The 18,848-nt window shown below is 41.0% G+C and overlaps 1 protein-coding gene across 1 annotated transcript in view; it reads left to right on the forward strand.

Moving 5' to 3' along the window:
* The window catches only part of Polq (DNA polymerase theta), a 72,754-nt gene extending 57,353 nt beyond the window's left edge, over positions 1–15,401 (forward strand). The window contains exons 23-30 of the mRNA XM_055625064.1: positions 570–696; positions 1,298–1,416; positions 4,750–4,934; positions 7,102–7,213; positions 8,999–9,123; positions 9,745–9,898; positions 12,602–12,717; positions 14,602–15,401. Of these exons, the coding sequence (XP_055481039.1) occupies positions 570–696; positions 1,298–1,416; positions 4,750–4,934; positions 7,102–7,213; positions 8,999–9,123; positions 9,745–9,898; positions 12,602–12,717; positions 14,602–14,715 (1,052 nt within the window). The 3' untranslated portion in view covers positions 14,716–15,401. The remainder of the gene's footprint in view (positions 1–569; positions 697–1,297; positions 1,417–4,749; positions 4,935–7,101; positions 7,214–8,998; positions 9,124–9,744; positions 9,899–12,601; positions 12,718–14,601) is intronic.
* Positions 15,402–18,848: the final 3,447 nt, after the last annotated feature.

Raw genomic sequence — 18,848 nt, forward strand, 5'->3', positions numbered from 1 at the left:
CTAGCCCAGGAACCCAATTTGCATCCCTGTGAAGCTCCTCTTAGAAAGCCTCGCAGCCTGCACACACAGCTGGACGGCACGTGGATGCTAGAAGAGTGAGGGAGAACGCCTGTAAGAGGGCTTTCTCAGCAGCACGGGCACAGGATTGTGTTGCATTGTTTCCAGAGAACTAGCTTAGTGGTGAGCATGTGTTGTAGCCGATTACTTTCAAAAGCATCTTGTGCTTATTTTATCACTGTCAATCATATAAAAATTCAAAAACTTTGACTAGTCTATTGTCAACACGCCTTTAAAATCTTTACATGTGTTGGTTGTGCGTATGCGTGGTACATACATGTGCTTGAAGTCACATTTGTGGAAGTGAGTGGGCAACTTGTTGGAGTCAGTTGTCTCCTGTGTGGGCTCTGAAGGCTTACCTCGCCCTGTCCGCCTGGGAAGCAGGCGCTCTCACCACTAACCTGTCCTGCCAGCCCCCACTAGATTCAAAAAGATCATTCTAAGGTACAGAAACGGTCAGTTGGTTGCTTCTCAGGTTTATTTTTCTAATTCTTTTTCTTCTTGATTTTTAGGACGGATAAGCTTTACAGAACCTAATATCCAGAATGTGCCACGAGATTTTGAGATTAAAATGCCAACACTAGTAAGAGAAAGCCCACCTTCTCAAGCTCCAGGCAAAGCCATGCTTGCAGTAGCCAGGTAGATTTTATTTCTCTGTATTGACATTATTTTCTTGTGAGTGTGATGGCTCAGAAAGACCCTATTGTATAAAACAATTCAGTACAGCCAAGTTTATATTCTAGATATACCATTTTGGTTCTAGACATTATCCATTTCACATTTTATGATGATGAAGCTGGTTGATGATAAAGGCTGCAGACCTCCTTCACTAGAGTCAATGCTACTACCATTGTGTGCTTTGTGAATATAGAAGTGGAGAGGCCACCCGTTTCAGCAGTGTTCCCTGCCCCAACATTTACTTGATAAAAGGAAGAGCCTATGTAGTTTACCTTGGGTCTGGTTAGAGATTTGTGGAATTAACTTGGGAGGAGGGGGTTTGTCTCAGAAGCAGTTCATGGGGAGGTGATTATAGAAGGGCCTTCTTGTTGTACTGAATGTTTGCTAACACAGGTCTAGTGTCCTAAAGTTTAAAGAGGGTTTCAGGTTAGGTCATTTAGGCATCTTGAATGGAATTTAGGTTTGTTTGTTTTTGTTTTTGTTTTTTTTTTAATTGGAAATCAGACCTTTCTTGTATCTGAGATTCACCATGTTCTAGCTGATGATTTTATTTGTACTGCAGAGGACAAAATATGGTTTATGGCCTGCACTCTGGGCATGGGACACTGATGGAGGATAAGGCCTCAGACAAAGGGGTACCATTTTCAGTGAGCATGCGTCACGCCTTTGTGCCTTTCCCAGGTAAGGGCAGCTCCACGTTGCTGGGGGTTGTTTACGGGAACTGGGAAGTCTGAATTGTGAGTAGGATGCAGAGGTGGACATTGTGCCCTCTACCTTTCCTGTGCTGGATGCTGTGCCTGCCCCAGTACCACTGTGGTCCATCTCAGTAGCTGCTGGGTGCTGATACTGTCGGTAAGCCTCTGCAAAATGTAGCTGATTCTGTCCGTCCTCATTTGCCTTTGCTTCTTTATGGGGTTTTAGTGATAGTGAAGTAGCTCTCCTCACTTTTCCTCCATTGGCTTGGAATAGCAGAGTTGTGGGTTCCTGCCTGTCTTGTTGGCTCCTGTGTTTGCTGCTGTCTATTCACATCTGCCTGTTTCATGAGTGGCCTCCAGTCCAACTGCAGCCTTAAGTCATACACCCTTTTGCCATCAAGATGCCTGGAGGTTGTAAGCCAACTCCTTAATTATCCCATGGTTACTGTGCCATTTTCTCTTCATCTTTTGCCAGTGGGTAGTCCAGGAAAATGAAATTGTTTCGAGTTCTGTCAGAAACTTCCCCTCCACGATGAACTCGGTCTGATGAGGTAACTTTGCTGACAGCTTGGCTTGTTAAGAATGAACTAGCAGCATATAAAGTTCAGTCTAACGCCAGGGAGTCTCAGCTGTGCGGCCGAAGGGATTTCCAGTGACAGTCCCATAGGCCTGGCTGTCTCCTTTAGTTGTAGAAGACGCAGCATGGCTGATTTAAAAGTCGTACTGCTCAGTAGGAATGTGAAGCTCATGATTTGAGGTTTCCTGCTGCCACATGGTGCAGATTTCCCAAGTCCCAGTGTTTGAAGATTCTCCCCACGTGCTGCAGAGCACAGGCCTTTGTTACAGCAGCGTGTGGTAAGCACACAGGGGTGGGGGCTCCCCAGGTGTAGTCTGACTGACCAGAGCTCTGGAGGAATCTAAGCAGCAGTATCTGAGGGCTTGATCTTGGTTTAGAATTCATAAAATTTACTCTTAAAATGTAGACTCACATGCTGAAATTGTTTTAAACAGTTCTTAAACTTCTGGTAGCTGAATTCAGTACTAAAAAGGTTTTTAAAAAAATTATTGAATCTCCATTGACATGGCAGGTTCATGTTTTTTTTTTCTTTGGAAGGGTCACTTTAAAGGATAAATGTATCTATGACCCACATTAGTTGCAAAGGGATTCCTGGTTTTGTTCTGCTGCTCATTTTATTCCCAACTCCTTTCTAAATTCTTACCCGTTCTGGCTGTCTGCCTGACAGGCCCAAGTTCTAGTGTCAGTTTCCTCAGATGAGAGGGAACACCTCATCCTGCAGGGTTCTGGAAGTGCAAGCATTTGGAAACTTCACAGTTGCTCACCCTGTTACCTGCCTTCTCAGTTACACCTCTGAGACTTCATTGTCTGCTCTTTAATTTCTAAAACTGTTGTTTTGGAGCTGGAGAGATGGCTCAGTGGTTAAGAGCTGTGGCTGTTCTTCCAAAGGTCCTGAGTTCAATTCCCAATCACATGGTGGCTACAACCATCTCTAACTGTAGTCCCATGGGATCTGATGCCCTCTTCTGGTGTCCAAATGTACGTGCACGCAAATCACCAATATACATAGAAAAACAAACAAACAAACAAAAACCCAGTTATTTCATTAATATAACTATTATATATTTGCCAGCATTCCTTTTGTAATATATATAGCTTTGGCTATGTAATCTTTTTGGCTTTGACCGAAGAATTATCATTCTGTAAATAGTTCTGTATTTGAGCTTTTCATCTAACCTTTTTGTAATAAAGGCTTGTGCTTATCAGTAAAGAAATGGGAGTAGATGGAAGTGGTGGTTGCACCTTTAATATCAGCAGAGGTAGGGAGATCTGTGAGGTGTTGGCCAGTGATAGCTACACAGTGCATTCTTGTTTCACAACAAGAGATGGGACAATAAGCCAGCTTATAGCCTGTGTGTGCTCCATTGGCAGCAGCATCTGAGTTTGTTTGCCGAGACACAGACTAACATCAGCTGGATTCTGTCTGTGTCTGCTTGCTGCCTGGTGGGCAGGAGGCTGCCCTTTTGCTTCCCAGGAGTAGCATACTAGAGTCTCTTGCACGCTTGCCTGAGTGTGTTGTGCAGACTTCTGGATGCTGCAGTTTCATGTGAGGGAAATTTATTTCTGGCTATAGGTTTAATTTCCAGTCCTCTTATTATGAGTGAAATTCAGCATTTTTATTACAGTTGAGGGTCTTCTGCCCCTATCATTTCAGTGAACTTACTTATAAAGTCTGTTATTAACCACTTGTCCTCTGTGCTAGCAGTTAAAAACATCTTTCCTACTTTGATCATAGTCTTTGTTTTTGTCCTGCACATCTTATGAACTTACTTGTAATCCATAAAAAGCTTGTCTTATTTTCTTAGTATTCTTCCTCTCCTACTGCTAACTTGACCTTTTTCGATAAATGTTTCTGCTATTATTTGGACTGAATCATAGTTTACTGAACACCAATTTGTTCGTCACTTATTTGTTCAACAGCCATTTGTTTTTTGTTTTTTTTTACAGAGATTAAGTATATTTTTTCTTTTTATTCTCTTACATACTATACCCGATTGCAATTTCCCCTCCTTCTCTTCCCCTCAGTCTTTCCACTCTACCTCGCCTTTCCCCAGATCCACCATCCTACTCTTTTCTCAGAAAAGAGCAGGCCTCTCAGGGACACACCAACCAAACTCAGCATAACGAGTTACAATCAGACCAGGCATATATTCTCCCATCAAGGCTGGATGAGGCAATCCAGTAAGAGGAAAAGGGTAGTAAAGGCAAACAAGAGAGTCAGAGACACCCCCACTCTCACTGTTAGGAATCCCACAAGAACAGGCTATACAACCATAACATAATATTCAGAGGACCTAGGACAGACATGGCTCCCTGATCTCTGTGAGCCCATTTGAGTCCTGTTATCAACAGCTATTTCTTAAGGGCATATTCTATGAAATGTTTTCTGTAAACCTATTGTATATAAAATTTCCTGTAGAACAAAGGGAAATTTAAGGCTCTTACCCTGAGGAGTGGGAGAAGCATGAGAGAACTGTTGTAGATTTGTGTTAGGTATTGGGAACACTGAGCAGGGCTCCCACAGTCAAGGGACAGATGTCAGGGGTGGTTTGGTATATATTGCATATATATATAATGAAAACTTAAAATATCACGATGCACAGGAATGAACTATATTGTACTTGAAATAAGGCTCTCACATTTGAACACATGACCTTAAAGTTAGAAAGCAATGTTTCTGTCCTCTTGCTGAGCTGTAGTCTGTGGAGCTGTGCTAGCTTGTAAAGTGGGTGTGCTTTTCAGGTGGCTTAATATTGGCTGCCGACTACTCTCAGCTTGAACTGAGGATCCTGGCTCACTTGTCTCGTGATTGTCGCCTCATCCAAGTCTTAAACACTGGAGCAGATGTGTTCAGGAGCATCGCCGCCGAGTGGAAGATGATTGAGCCTGATTCTGTAGGCGATGATCTGAGGCAACAAGCAAAGCAGGTGAGCTGAGTGGATGAGCTTCATAGAAACAAAAGAATGAATTAAATGCTCACGACACTTCAGCTTGTCCGCTAATTTCAGTTGAATGCTCTCTGGATCTTTCAAGTCGCATTCATTGGAGTCAATCTCTCTTGTGGTGTTCGTTGTAGGGTCCCCCTCCCCCAACACAGTGGAAAGAACCACTCAGGTCTCTGGGCAGTTATTGTCAAGAAAGTACTGTATATAAGTCTATTCTGTGGCTAGTCATGGTGTGTGGTGTTCAGTATGCATTTACTCGCCAGGGGCGGGAACAGTGAAGGCAGCTGTTACACAAGAGGAAGAATGTGTGTTTTACATCTCTGATCAGTGTCTTGGCAGGAAGTTCCATATTTTCATGTTCATATTTCCTTACAGCATCTCGCCAAAGTGCTTTTTATGGAAGGCAGTCTCTAATGTTTTTGAATAGAGTCGGATTGTAATGAATGAGGGAGCTTTGAGCAGCTGTTCTTGCATTTTCACAGTGGGTCACTCAGTCACAGACGAGACAAAGGCCATGTGACCATCTCCTGGCTGGATCCATACCAACACTTCCTAACCACACACCCTGTGGGAAACCAGATGCCATTTTCCAGGGACCTGCTCTTTCTAGGTTCACTTCTTCATGGACTTAGCTGGCATGAAATGGTGCTTTAGCTGCAGCACCTGTCCCCACTGTTTAAAAAGCTAGCTCTGCTCTTCTGAATCTGCATGTAGCGGAGTCAAACTGTTAGTAATAGAGACAAAATGTTCCTGTAATGAAGCTTTCTAGGCAGCTCCGGAGACAGATACCATTTATACCCCTGTTATAGGGGAGGGAACAGACACAGTGTTAGAGATTTCTTTACACTCAGTTTTAAGTGGTGGAGTCAGCAGGAGTACAGAACACCAGGACATCTCTCCTCTGAATCCAGTTATCCAGGATGATGCGGTCGGTATGCATCAGTGCTTGCCTGACTCGACAGTTAACGTGCTAGAACAACATTTGACACGCACCGAGTGATCTAATCCCCAAGTCTTGCTGAGATCTCAGACTAAGTCATACAAGCCAAAGCAGACAAGCAAAGTGCTAGGAATCACAGTGGAATAGTGTTAAAAGCTGAAAGGAAGACTAAATGGAGGTTTAAAGTAAAAAAGCTTTTGGCCAGGTATGGTGGCACACACTTCCACACCCCGGGGCAGAGCCAGGCGTGGTGATGGGGGGGGGGTCATTCTGATTTCAAGGTCAGTCTTGTTTATAAAGCAAGTCAGGCCAGCCAGAACTACATAATGAGATCCTATCTCAAAGCAAAACTAAAAACCCCCATAAAATATGTTAGAAATAGAGATAGGATCCCTTTAGTGTGTCATGTTAAAAGTTTTTAGAATTATGATAAGCATTTTGTCTGATAAGCAGTTTGTCTTCTAACATTTTATTTAACATTCATATGGAGCTTGTTTTGTGTCAGCTTCCTAAATACCTGCAGGTCATCAGTTTTTCTTGCAACAATCTCATGATACAAACACTTCACTTTTTGGATGAAAATGTTTGGCTATAAAGAGGTCAGGCGGCTATGGCAAGATCATGCATGACTCCAGACAGACATTACCATTAACTTATGTAGTTCATTGCCTCTACTACTTCAAAATTTACTTCCAAGGTTTTCTTTATACTTAATGCAGATGAATTTTGAGTTTGTGGATGTTAGACTTTAGGCAGCTGAGAGTTGAAGATATTTCTTTCCAGGGAAGTTTCCCCTATTCTCAAGGTGTTTGCTCCTGTCTTACCCATGGGCAAGGACAGGAATATTTGCAAAACTTTCTTTCCAGACTTCTAGGCACTTCCTCAGCAGACACCATTGAGATACTCTGGGGAATAATACCTGCTCTAATGGCTGGCGGATAAAAAAACTGAAATCAATCTTATTTTGACGGTTCCCTTCTCCCATTCGATTCACTCATATGTTCACATACAGAGTAATGTTCAAAGGCAAAACAGATGCATACTGGGTACCAACTTCTGTGGGTCTTAACCCACAAGCTGATCTAATCATTCCTTTGGTTCACTACAAAGTAAAAAGTTTATGAAGGTATGGATCCTAGTGAACACTGTATACTTCCATTTTGTCTAGTTACGACCTCCAACTTACTGAATATGATGGCTGTCTTTCAGATTTGCTATGGAATTATATACGGCATGGGAGCTAAATCTTTAGGCGAGCAGATGGGCATCAAAGAAAACGATGCTGCTTGCTACATTGACTCTTTCAAGTCCAGATACACAGGTAAGAAGTTAAACTCGGGGTTTATAGCTGCTCATCACATTAAGTAATTTAATATTATAGAATTATTAAAATGTTTATTAATTAGAAGTTTTACCAGGAATCCTTGAGGGCAAGTAACATGCAGCTTGCTGGCAGCATTCATTAAGCTCGGCTTGTGCAGATAAAGGCAGGGTCGGGGTCCTTACTGTCTGTGCCTGCCTCCAAAATGTAGGCGCTGACTTGTATTTTGGGTTTAGATGGCTTTAGAATTGACATTAAAACAGTTATCAACTGTATAAGAAATTCTGAGTTACTGTTATGGAGTGGTTTGGATACTCTAAATTATCTCTTCTTTTAAACGTTTATTAAAATGTAATGTAAAGTCACTGTTTTCATATACATCTGTGAAGTTTGACAAATGTATGTCGTCATAAACTCTGTAATTCAGCTAAAATACAGAAGATGGGGAGGGGCATTGGGAAGGGGAGGAAGGGGGAACTACAGCTGGGATGTAATATATGAGAGAAGAATAAATAAATAAAAAAGGAAAAGGGGCAGTCAGTGTGACCCCTTGAAAAAAGTCTGTGCCGAAGAGAGGTTTGTATTGTTCTCCAAGATGGAAGTCACAGTGCTCAAAACGCCACTGGCCACATATCCAAAGCACTGCCAGGAAGAAAGGCAGAATGGGTCTATGCAGAGATGAAAGGCTCTGGGACGAAGAGTCAGGAACACCTCTGTAACCTTGGCCATTTTCTGAACCCGTCTAAGCCTTCATTTTTAGATACTCAATGACTCTAGGAATCCTGGTCCTAGAGACTTGCTATTGTAAAGCCATAATAACTGTGCACTGTAGATAACTCATCATGTTTGAGATAGCCATAGGCCTTATGTAAATAACACTGAACTAGAGACCCATGTTCTCACAGCTTCAGTTCCTTTCAACATCCTTGGCAGAGAGCAGCCATTAAGAAGCAGAATGTATTTATTGCTCATCTTCTCAGATCTTCCAAGTAAAATGTCAGCTCTAGTTTGGGGCTCACTCCCTGTCCTTGATATGGAGGCAGAGGGGAGAGCATCTAGAAGTAGTATTGATCCTCTGATGAGCCAACAAGGGAGACCGAAGTAGCCTTCAGCGGGTGCTGGTCACCAGTAGAGGACAGAAATTCTCATGGCTGAAAGCAGGCAGTCCCTGCTTAGTAGAGGTGATTGTTGGATTGAGATACTTACTTTAGTGTTTTGTTTTTTTTTTAAACCACTCTGTGTCTCTAGATTTTTATTTTACCCCCTCAAATTTGAATAAAAATTGCCACAAAACTTGCAAAGATAGAAGACTTTGTTTAAAATAAGTAAAAGTGATGACATTGCTATATTAGAATCACAGCATGTTTTAAGAGGTAATCCAGTGAAGTTTTTCAGATGTCACTGACCTTCTGCAAACTATATGTCTGTGTGTGGGTTTGGGGCTGTGCATATTCTGAGGCATTTTATAGATGGCTGCGAACCCCCAAATTTGGAGTTGAAATTTAAGGAGTATGACAGATAAATGGAGAGGGGGAAGAGATTGTGGGAACCCCACTTTCGGGAGCACACGGACATGACACCTTCAAGTATGTTCAGGGTTAGAACATAGATGAGCGCAGATGATCGGGTGGTGGTAGTATGTGACAGATAAGAGTGAGGGCTGCTGTCAGCAGTCGGAACAAGAATGAATAAAACCAGGAAGCATGGTGGGATTTTGTTGTATTGAAACAGTGGATGACACGCAGGATGGACTTGGTTGTAATTGTTTCTGTATTTTCTTTGTAGGGATTAATCATTTCATGAAGGACACAGTGAAGAACTGTAGAAGAGATGGATTTGTTCAGACCATTTTGGGAAGACGTAGATATTTGCCAGGAATCAAAGACAACAATCCTTACCATAAAGCACATGTATGTTGAAATTTTTCTGAGTTTTAACATTTCAGTGACATTTACTGTTCAACAAAGATTGTGATGTTCCTTTTAGAAACATTACATAATTTGATTTTCTGAATAAAGAAAGTTGGCCATTGGTTTTATAAAAGGGCTTTTGGAGTGATGACACTGTTTTGGGGGGAAGGTTAATTAAAATAAATATCTGGTCAGTTAATACTTCAGGATAATTATTTATTAGCTATGGTGACAAGTTGTAAATAAACATTTTTTTCAGTTCTGTTTTGAAGCAAAGCTGTTAAAGCCAAACTATTTTTTCTCATATATGTGTGTGTGATTATACACACACACGTGATTAGAGTGGTATTGGCTTTGTGCTGCAACCTGATAGTTTACCAGTCCTTCTGGTTAGTTCCTGATACCAGATGTATTTTTCCAGCCCTTCAAGTCTGTGAGAAGAGCTTGTCAACTTCCTATAACCTTCTGATTCCTGGTTCTAGAGTCCGCTGATTACTCCAAGAGAAAGAGTGACTTCCAGTTCCAGGACTGTTCCTTGCTTTCTCCTGATTGCTAACTGATGTAAGAAGACCCACCCTCAGTGACACCTATCATTAAGCCACCTGCAATTGTCTTTTATAGGCTGAACGTCAGGCCATCAACACAAGAGTTCAAGGGTCAGCTGCTGATATAGTCAAAATAGCCACAGTTAACATTCAGAAGCAACTAGAGACCTTCCATTCAACCTTCAAATCCCATGGTCATCGGGAAAGCATGCTCCAGAATGACAGAACAGGTTTGTCTGTCAGTGAGGCACTTGCTGGGTCTAACATGGTGAAAAGGATTGTACCCAAAGGTGGTTGTGTGGAGGGCAAATTTTATTTCTAAAAATCCTTGAATATTTTGATACTGGCTAACTTTTTACTCTTGGAAATTATTAATGATATCAAGGATTGATAATTTATGCTATAGTTACCATTATTGGAAATTAAAGAATTTGAAGCTTGCTTTAACATTTTTAGATAAGGTAATTAAAACTAAACCTTTCAAAAAAGAGGGAGCTGAAGAGATGTCTCAGAGGTTAGGAGGGCATACTGCTCTTGCAAAGGACTTAAGTCCAGTCCCCATCACTCACATCAAAAGGCTCACGGTGGCTTGCAACTCCAGCTCTAAGGATATCCTCCAATACCTCTGACCTCTTTAGGTCCCTGTACTCACATACACATGCCCACACCTGTGCACATAACTAAAAATAAATCTTAAAAATAATAACATAAACAACATGTTTTTATGAAAGTAAATCTTGGAACAGAAAAAAATAGTTCTGAGTTACTTTTTGTATTTCTGCGAGTCCCTTTAATGTCTGACTTATAAAAAGATGGATTCCTGCTTCTGTACCATTTTGTATTACTGTGATGTCTACAATGATAATACCTGAGTTTTAGAATACTAATGTGTTTCCCAGAATGCGCGGTTTGAGTCCTGGCCCAGGATGGTTAGTGGTCTTGCTGTAATTTATGAGAGGTAACCAAAAAGCAAACCCAGCAAAAAACAAAAACAAAAAACCTGGCAGTTCTGTTGTGAAAGTCAGCTTTATTTTGCACATGCGAGAGTCCTCTGTGGCCCAAGACCACATTGGAAACCTTGGTGACGGTCCCTATTTATGATCTCCACACAGTCTGTTGCCAATATTGCCGTCTTGTCTTTTGTTGTTGATGTTTTTATTTTTAAGATACTTTCAGGTTCTATTCCTTATTTCTTGGATAAGTTATGTGTTCTTCTAGTAACTATGCAGAATCTTCCTTTTTCTTCTGTTACATGACCATAGTTTAAGTGTTGTGTGTCAGAGCGAGTGAGACATCAATCCATGACCACAGCCTTTTTTTTAAAAAAATCTTCCTTGAGAAAGTTGAGGTTTAGTGTATAGAGGGCAAGGATAAGCTGCTGGGCCTGGGCAGAAAAGATAACAGTTCCAGATGGAATTAGCTGCTTCCAGAAGAGATTTGTTACTAATATAGGCAGTTACATAGTCAGGTGGGAGATTTAGAAGTAGCCGCTTCTTGCTTCTCAACCTGTGGCTTAAATGGAAAATCTTGTATACTGAGGCTAAGATGCAAACTCTGAATGAAACTGTGTGACTCTTTTGAGCACAGTGCTGGGTGTCAGAAGCCCCACAACAGCACCTTTGAAGCTAACCAGAAGTCAGGTGGATCACTGAAGATGGTGCCATGCTGAGTTAAAGGACTTAAATCGTTGAGATCCAAGGATGCAGAGAAGACAGGGAACAAGAAATTCATAGTATTCTGGGTCAGAAGCTAGAGGAAATGGCAAGGACAAAGTTACAATCAGAGAGATGAAAAATTAGGGCATCCAGGGCAATGAATGGTTCTCAACCTAATGCTGTGGCCCTTCAGCACATTTCCTGGTGTTTTTTTGACTCCAACCATAAAATTATTTTCCTTCTACTTTGTAACTGTAATTTTGCTGGTTGTGAATTATAATGTGAATATCTGATATGTGATCTCCGTGAAGGGTGTTTGACCCTAGAGCCGGCATGACCCACAGGTTGAGAACCACTGCTCTAGAGAGTCCACGTGTGGTAAGTGGTCATGACACAGCAGGCAAATCTCAGCCCCGCTGACACACAGACAGGTTTGCAGCCGTGCTGTGGAAGAAGCTTGTGGGCTTAGCAGCTATCTTCATTCTCCAGCCTCCTCTGAGCAAACTGAGGCTGCAGGCAGTCAGTAGCAGTTAAGAGATTTTTAAGAGAAGAAGCAGATGTGGGAGGAGGTAAAACTTATTATTGGGTCTGAAAGATAAGTAGGAACCTTGTATGGCAGAAAGGAAGGATGCTCTGATATTGAGCACATGGGCAGAGGCAGTAACTGTGAGGAATATAGTCTAGCAGTAGGCTCAGCTAGTTAGGAAAAGGTAGCTAAGCCTAGCACAGTTCTTCACCACTTACTAGTCATTGACCCTTTGCAAGCTGACAAAAATACAGATCATTGCCACAGACTATTGGGTAGACAGACTTTGATGTGCATGTCAAGGCCCTCACAAATGCGCCGAGGTTCACATGTGGACCTAGCTTTAGAGAGTGCAGTGCACTGGAGAAACACTGCTTCTGTCATATGACAGTTCTGACTGCAGCAAGGCACCGGGGAAGCCCTTAGTGAAACACGGCCGGCTGCTGGAGTTTGACTGCTCCCTGAGGTAGCGCTCAGGCTCCATGTTGCTCAGGGTAAAGGATACTTATGAGAAACCGGTTGGAGAAATTTTAAAGGAAGCTCTTCATATCCTGTTTACTTCCCTCTTTCTTCAAGGAAGTTACTGGGGATTTGAGTTTGCCTCCTAGGTAGCAGCCAGCATTTTCCTGATGGCTCCAAGACCTATGTTTTAATGTATTTGTTAAAATTTCAAGATCTTTAAGAACAAAACAAAACCACGTTCCTGTAGTTTGATGACATGCTGCTCAGTTTTGCTCTTTTTCTTGGGGCAGGATTGTTGCCAAAGAGGAAACTTAAAGGGATGTTTTGTCCTATGAGAGGAGGATTCTTCATCCTTCAACTTCATGATGAGCTTTTATATGAAGTGGCAGAAGAGGATATTGTTCAGGTATTTTTGTAGCACACAGACCATTTTGTAGACAGCAGATGGTGGGGGTCAAAATGACCATGTATTTGTTTGTTTTCTGCCATGTGCAATGTATTTGGACCCTCTCTAACAGGGTCCAAATGCTGATCCCTCCAGGGTGTGCTCAGTCTCATACTGACAGTTGGGGGGGGGGGGTCTCCACGCAGAGATGCTTTGTCTGAGTGCTTGCCCCAGGCAGTCTAATGCCTGGCTTTTTTTTTTTTTTCTTCTATAAACTTTTCTTTGTTAGTTTATTATAATTTATTCAATTTGTTTCCTGGCTATGGCCCCCTTTCTCGTCTCCTCTTCTCCCCTTCCCTCTGACCCTAGCCTATCAGGTCTCATCAGGACCTGCTGCATTATCTTCCTCTGTGGCCTGGAAAGGCTACACCCCCCCCCCCCAGGGGAAGGTGTATCAGAGAGCCTGCCACTGAGTTCATGCCAGAGAAAGCTCCTGCTTCCCTTACTAGGGACCCCACTTGGAGACTGAGTCTATGGGCTACATCTGAGCCAGGGTTTTAGGTCCTCTCCATGAACTGTCCTTGGTTGGTGTATTAGTCTAGTCTCTTCAGGGCCCCCAGCGCTCAGTTTTTATGGCTCTGTTGATCTCTTTTTGGAGCTCCTGTCGCCTCTAGGTCTTTCTATCTCCCCCCTTTCATAATATTACCTGCACTCTGCCCAAAGTTTGGCTGTCTCAGCCTTTGCTTCAGAAGAGTCTTTCAGAGGCCCTCTGTGGTAATAAGCTCCTGCTCCCGATGTCTATCACATTTGTCCTTCTGAATGAGGATTAAGCATCTTCCCTAGGGTCTTCCTTGTTGTTTAGCTTTTTTAGGAATATAGGTTTTAGTATGTTTATCCTATATTATATGGCTAATCTCCACTTATGAGTGAGTATACACCATGTGTGTCTTTGTGCTTCTGGGATAGCTCATTCAGGATGATCTTTTCTAGTTCCCATCATTTGCCTGCAATTTCATGATTTCCTTGTTTTTAATTGCTGAGTAGTATTCCATTGTGTAAATGTACCAGAATTTCTGTATCCATTCCTTGGTAGAGGGACATCTAGGTTGTTTCCAGCTTCTGGCTATTACAAATAAAGCTGCTATGAACATGGTTGAGCAAATGTCCTTGTATATAGTTGAGCATCTTTTGGATATTATATGCCTAGGGGTGGTATAGCTGGATCTTAAGGTAGTATTTATTTTTTATTATTATAATTTATTCACTTTGTATCCCAGCTATAGCCTCTTCCCTTGTCCCCTCCCAGTCTACTGATAGGGGAGGTCCTCCTCCCCTTCCAGGACCTCCCCTTCCATATGACCCTAGCCTATCAGGACTGGCAGCATTGTGTTCCTCTGTGGCCTGGTAAAGCTGCTCCCCCCTCAGGGGATGGTGATCAAAGAGCCAGCCACTGAGTTCATGTCAGAGACATCCCATGCTCCCCTTACTAGATTTCACTTGGAGGCTCAGCTGCCACATAGGCTACATCTGAGCAATAGATCTAGTTTATCTCCATGCATGATCCTTGGTTGGATATCAGTCTTTGCAAAGACCCCTTGGTCCAGATTTCTTGATTCTCTTGCTCTCCTTGTGGAACTCCTGACAGGAGCCTACCACAGAGGACCTCTGAAAGACTCTACCCAGTAGGGTATCAAAGCAGATGTTGAGACTAATAGACAAACTTTCGGCAGGGTACAGGGAATCTTATGAAAGAAGGGAGAGATAGAAAGACCTGGCTCACTTTTGATTGTGTTTAAACACCTCTAGATGCAGAGTACCAGTCTGGTTTATACCTTGCTCAGTGGGTGACTGGGAAACATCCTTTGATTTGGACGGAGTTTATTAACCTCTTTTCTTTATTTGTAGGTAGCTCAGATTGTCAAGAATGAAATGGAATGTGCTATAAAACTGTCTGTGAAGCTGAAAGTGAAAGTGAAAATAGGTGCCAGCTGGGGAGATCTGAAGGACTTTGATGTTTGAAGGTGCAGCCTGTACAGACAGGGTCACTTAGAGAGCACTGACTGTCCTTTCCCCTGCCTCATGACCACCAGCTCCCAAGTCTTGGTGCATCTCAAAGAGCACTTCTGTAGTGGGTTTCTAATGTGTGCCTAGGGCTGGTCCCGGCAGTGTTACAAGGTGTTGAGGGGAAGTTAGTTATTCTCACTCTCAAAGAGTATGTATGAGTTTGCCTTTCATAATTTATTAGGCTTTAAACAGTCTCAGGGTATATGCTTGAAAAATGCACTTAGCACTTTCGGTCCTCAACTGTGTAGACTGTGAAGGAATGGAACTGCTGCCTCGGGATATTTTTATTCTTGTCCAGGACTCGGACACTCATGCCATAATCCCCCGAGAGCCACAGGCAGTGTTCAGTTCCAGTAGATTAGAATAATGCGGACTGTGTAATCTTTCTACTGTAAAAACTTAAATCAGAATTCTAAAAGATTGTAAGATATGGTGCAAAAGGAGCCTAGAAATCCATTTTCACAGTTCTCATAGTGAAAGTATTTGGGAGACTCTTAAAATGAGCTCTTTCCTGTAGGAAGTGTCCCATCAGGTTAGACTTGATTGCAGTTGAACCTAACACTGTCAGGCCAGGAAAATGCCATTTAGTGCCTCTCTCTGTATTTGTGATAGGGAAAGAATACTCAGGCTCAAAGCATTGATTTTTATACTCACAATTGATATGGTTTGCTGTTCAAATAAATTTATGAGAAACTTATATTAATGTTTCCATTAAAAACTTATTTGTTCTAAGAGTATCAGAAGTCTTTGTCTTTTATTTAGTTTTATTTGGTTTAAGAAATATGTATTATACACTTGGTTATGAGATTTTTGTATGTTAATCATGATGAAAAGAGATACCTGCTTTATCAGATACAGTTGGATGGGTAGGGAGGGAGGGGCAAAGGGTAGAAGATGGCCTCAAACTCTGTCTTGAATCCTCTGCTCTTAAGTGATGGGATTCTAGGCATGAACTGCCACTCTGCTTTATTCCTTGAGGTGTTTTATGTTTGTGTGTGTACAAATATGAATGACCAAGGGAGGATCCCCACCCCAAAATCCACCCATCTTATAAAAATGAGAATTAAACTTGATGAACTCTAGGAAAAGAACAACCATTAACTTCAAAGAATTCAAGACAAGTAAAGAAAAAAAAGTCAACCTCAAAGAGAATGGGCTAAAGAGAATAAATGCCCAAGAGATATTCAAGAAAATGCAAACATAAGTTTGATTAAAATGACAAAGACCATCCAGGATTTGAAATCTGAATTCTACTCAGCAACTCACAGAAGCTTTTCTAACATAAAACCACATATTGGGACATAAAACAAGTCTTTAGAGATTCAGTAGACTGAAATAAATCATTGCATCCTATCTGACCACAATACAATAAAAATTAAAATCAAGAGCAAACAATCCTCTAGTAAGCACACAAACTCAAAAAGAGTTAACTTTTTGCTAACTGATGACTGGGTCAAAGAAAAATGTCAAATTTTCTTAAAATCTTGGAACTAAAGTATAACAAAACCTCTCGACACATTAAAACATTTTTATGAGAAACTTAGTGCCTACATTAAGAACTCAGAAAAGGCATAAATGAATGACTTCATAATGCAACTCAAAAATTTGGAGAAACAAGCCAAGTCCAAACTCAGTAGATGGCATGAAATTAAAAAAAAAAAAAAAATCAGAGCAGAAATTAATGAACTGGAAACAAGACAATACAAAGAATTAACTAATATCTGGTTCTTTGAGAAGAAAAGAACAACAGACTCCCAGCTAACTGAAAGAAAAAGAGGACCTAAATGAAATCAGAGATGATCAGGGAAACACAACAACAGACATCAAAGGATACTTGAAAACCCTATACTCCATATGTTGGAAAATCTAAAATAAATGGACAAATTTCTAGATTCAGTCAAATCACCAAAACTAAACCAGGAAGAGACCAACAGCTTAAATAATCCTATAACAAGAGGAAATTGAAACAGAAAAGTGTAGCTAAAAATGATCCAGGCCAAGTTAAATTCATAGCATAAGTCTACCAGACTGTCAAAGAAGGTCTACAGCCAACTGTTCTTAAATTATGATATGAAGGGGTGAGGAGAAACACTCCCAAACTTTTTATAAAGCCAACATTGCTCTAATACCAAAACCAGCTAAGATAGAAAAAAGAAAAAAAAACAAAACAACAACAAAAAACAAAACTACAGGCCAATATACCCTCTACACATAGAATAAAAATTCCTCAATAAATAAAATACTCTCAAAGCAAATACAGACATACATCAAAAAGATCATCCACCACCATCAATTTGTCTTTATGAGTAATTCAACATATACAAGTCAATAAATATAATCACATAAATGGACTTAAAAGACAATCATCTCAATAGATGCAGAGAAAGCTTTTGACGAAATCCAACATAACTTCTTGGCAAAAGGTCTAGACGGTGTAGTAGTAGAATAGATCTTGATGGAACTGGCCATAGGTAATTTGGGACATGATGGAGAGAGTGGGCATTGGGAAATGACAGGTTAAAAAAAAAGACAGAAAATTTAGGATAGTTTCAGGAAGGCTATCAGTCAATACTGAAAGCAGCAAGTTTATTCTACAGCTCCTTTTAAAAGACAAAGCAAAACAGTTCACATCGGTACAAGGATGGGGATTCATGGAACAGTTAAACTTGGTTTCCAAGACCACATTCCTATATGGCAGACATGATCCACGGTCTCACAGACAAGTTAAACTTGGCAAAACCTCCTGCTTATTTCTATTTCAAGGTAAAAGCTAGGGCAAAAGCATGTTTTCCGTTGAATACTCTATAACAAAGCAGCCCTCCAGGAAAGCAGCTGTCCACAGCTTGAGAAAGCACTTTCTCTTCCCACAATATCTCAACATAATAAAGCTATATATGTGGAACTTAGAGCCGACATTATCCTAAACAGGAGCACTTGAGGCACGCCCACTTTAAATCAGGACCAGGACAGAGCTGCCCAGCGTCCCCACTCCTTTTCAATATTGTGCTGGAAGCACTAACTAAAACAGTAACATGAGAGTCTAAAGTGATACAAATGGAGAGGCATCCCCATTTGTAGATGATGTGATATTACACTTAAGATATCTAAATTCTGCCAGAAAACTTCTAGGAAAAATAGTTTCAGCAAAGTGTCAGGATACAGAAACATAAGTATCAATGGCTTTTATATACACCAATGACAAACGCACAGCTAGAGATCGTGGGCATGCGCGCATTCATAATAGCCTCCAAGAAAATAAAATAGGAATAAGCCTTAGATGGTAAAGGATTTTTACAATGACAAACCTATGAAGAAATAAAGACAGTAAAAAGTGGAAAGACATCCCATGCTCATGGATTGGTAGAATTAATATTGTAAAAATGACCATTCTGTCAAAATTTATTTAGACTCCATGCATCAAATTCCTCATGTCATTCTTCACTGAAATGGAAAAAGCTTTCCTAAAATTATGAAATCACCGAAGACCCTGAGTTGCCAAAACAATACTGAAAAAAATTAACAAAGGAGAGGCTGCTATTCCAGGCCTCATATTGTAGAGCCATACCAATAAAAACAGTATAGTTCTGGCATAAAAACAGACTTGCAGATTAATGGAACAAAATAGAAAACCCAAACATGTAACTATAGCTAGCTAGTATTTGCCAATGATTCAAAAACAAACGAATAACTACTACAAAAACAACAACAACAAAAAACACTCATTGGAGAAAATAAAGTATCTTTAGCAAATGGTGCTGAGAAAATGAGAAGTCCACATGCAAAAGAATGAAATTAAATCCATATCTGTTACTAACTCAAATGGATCAATGAGCTCAATGTGAATCCTGAAAAATGAGAGTGTTAGACAACATTGGTGATGTCCTGAAAAATGAGAGTGTTAGACAACATTGGTGATGTCCTGTAGGACAGAGGTATAAGAATCCATTTGTCCAAGAATAAAGGCCAACAGTTTACAAGTAGGATTTTTATAAAACTAAAAAGCTTCTATACAGCTAAAGAAACAAGCAGGTGAAGAAGAAACCCACAGAATGGGAGAGAATCCGGGCCAGCTACATATCTGAGAGAGG

This window comes from Psammomys obesus, unplaced genomic scaffold, assembly GCF_907164565.1.
Source record: "Psammomys obesus unplaced genomic scaffold, mPsaObe1.curated_primary_1811, whole genome shotgun sequence".
Lineage (NCBI taxonomy): Eukaryota > Metazoa > Chordata > Mammalia > Rodentia > Muridae > Psammomys > Psammomys obesus.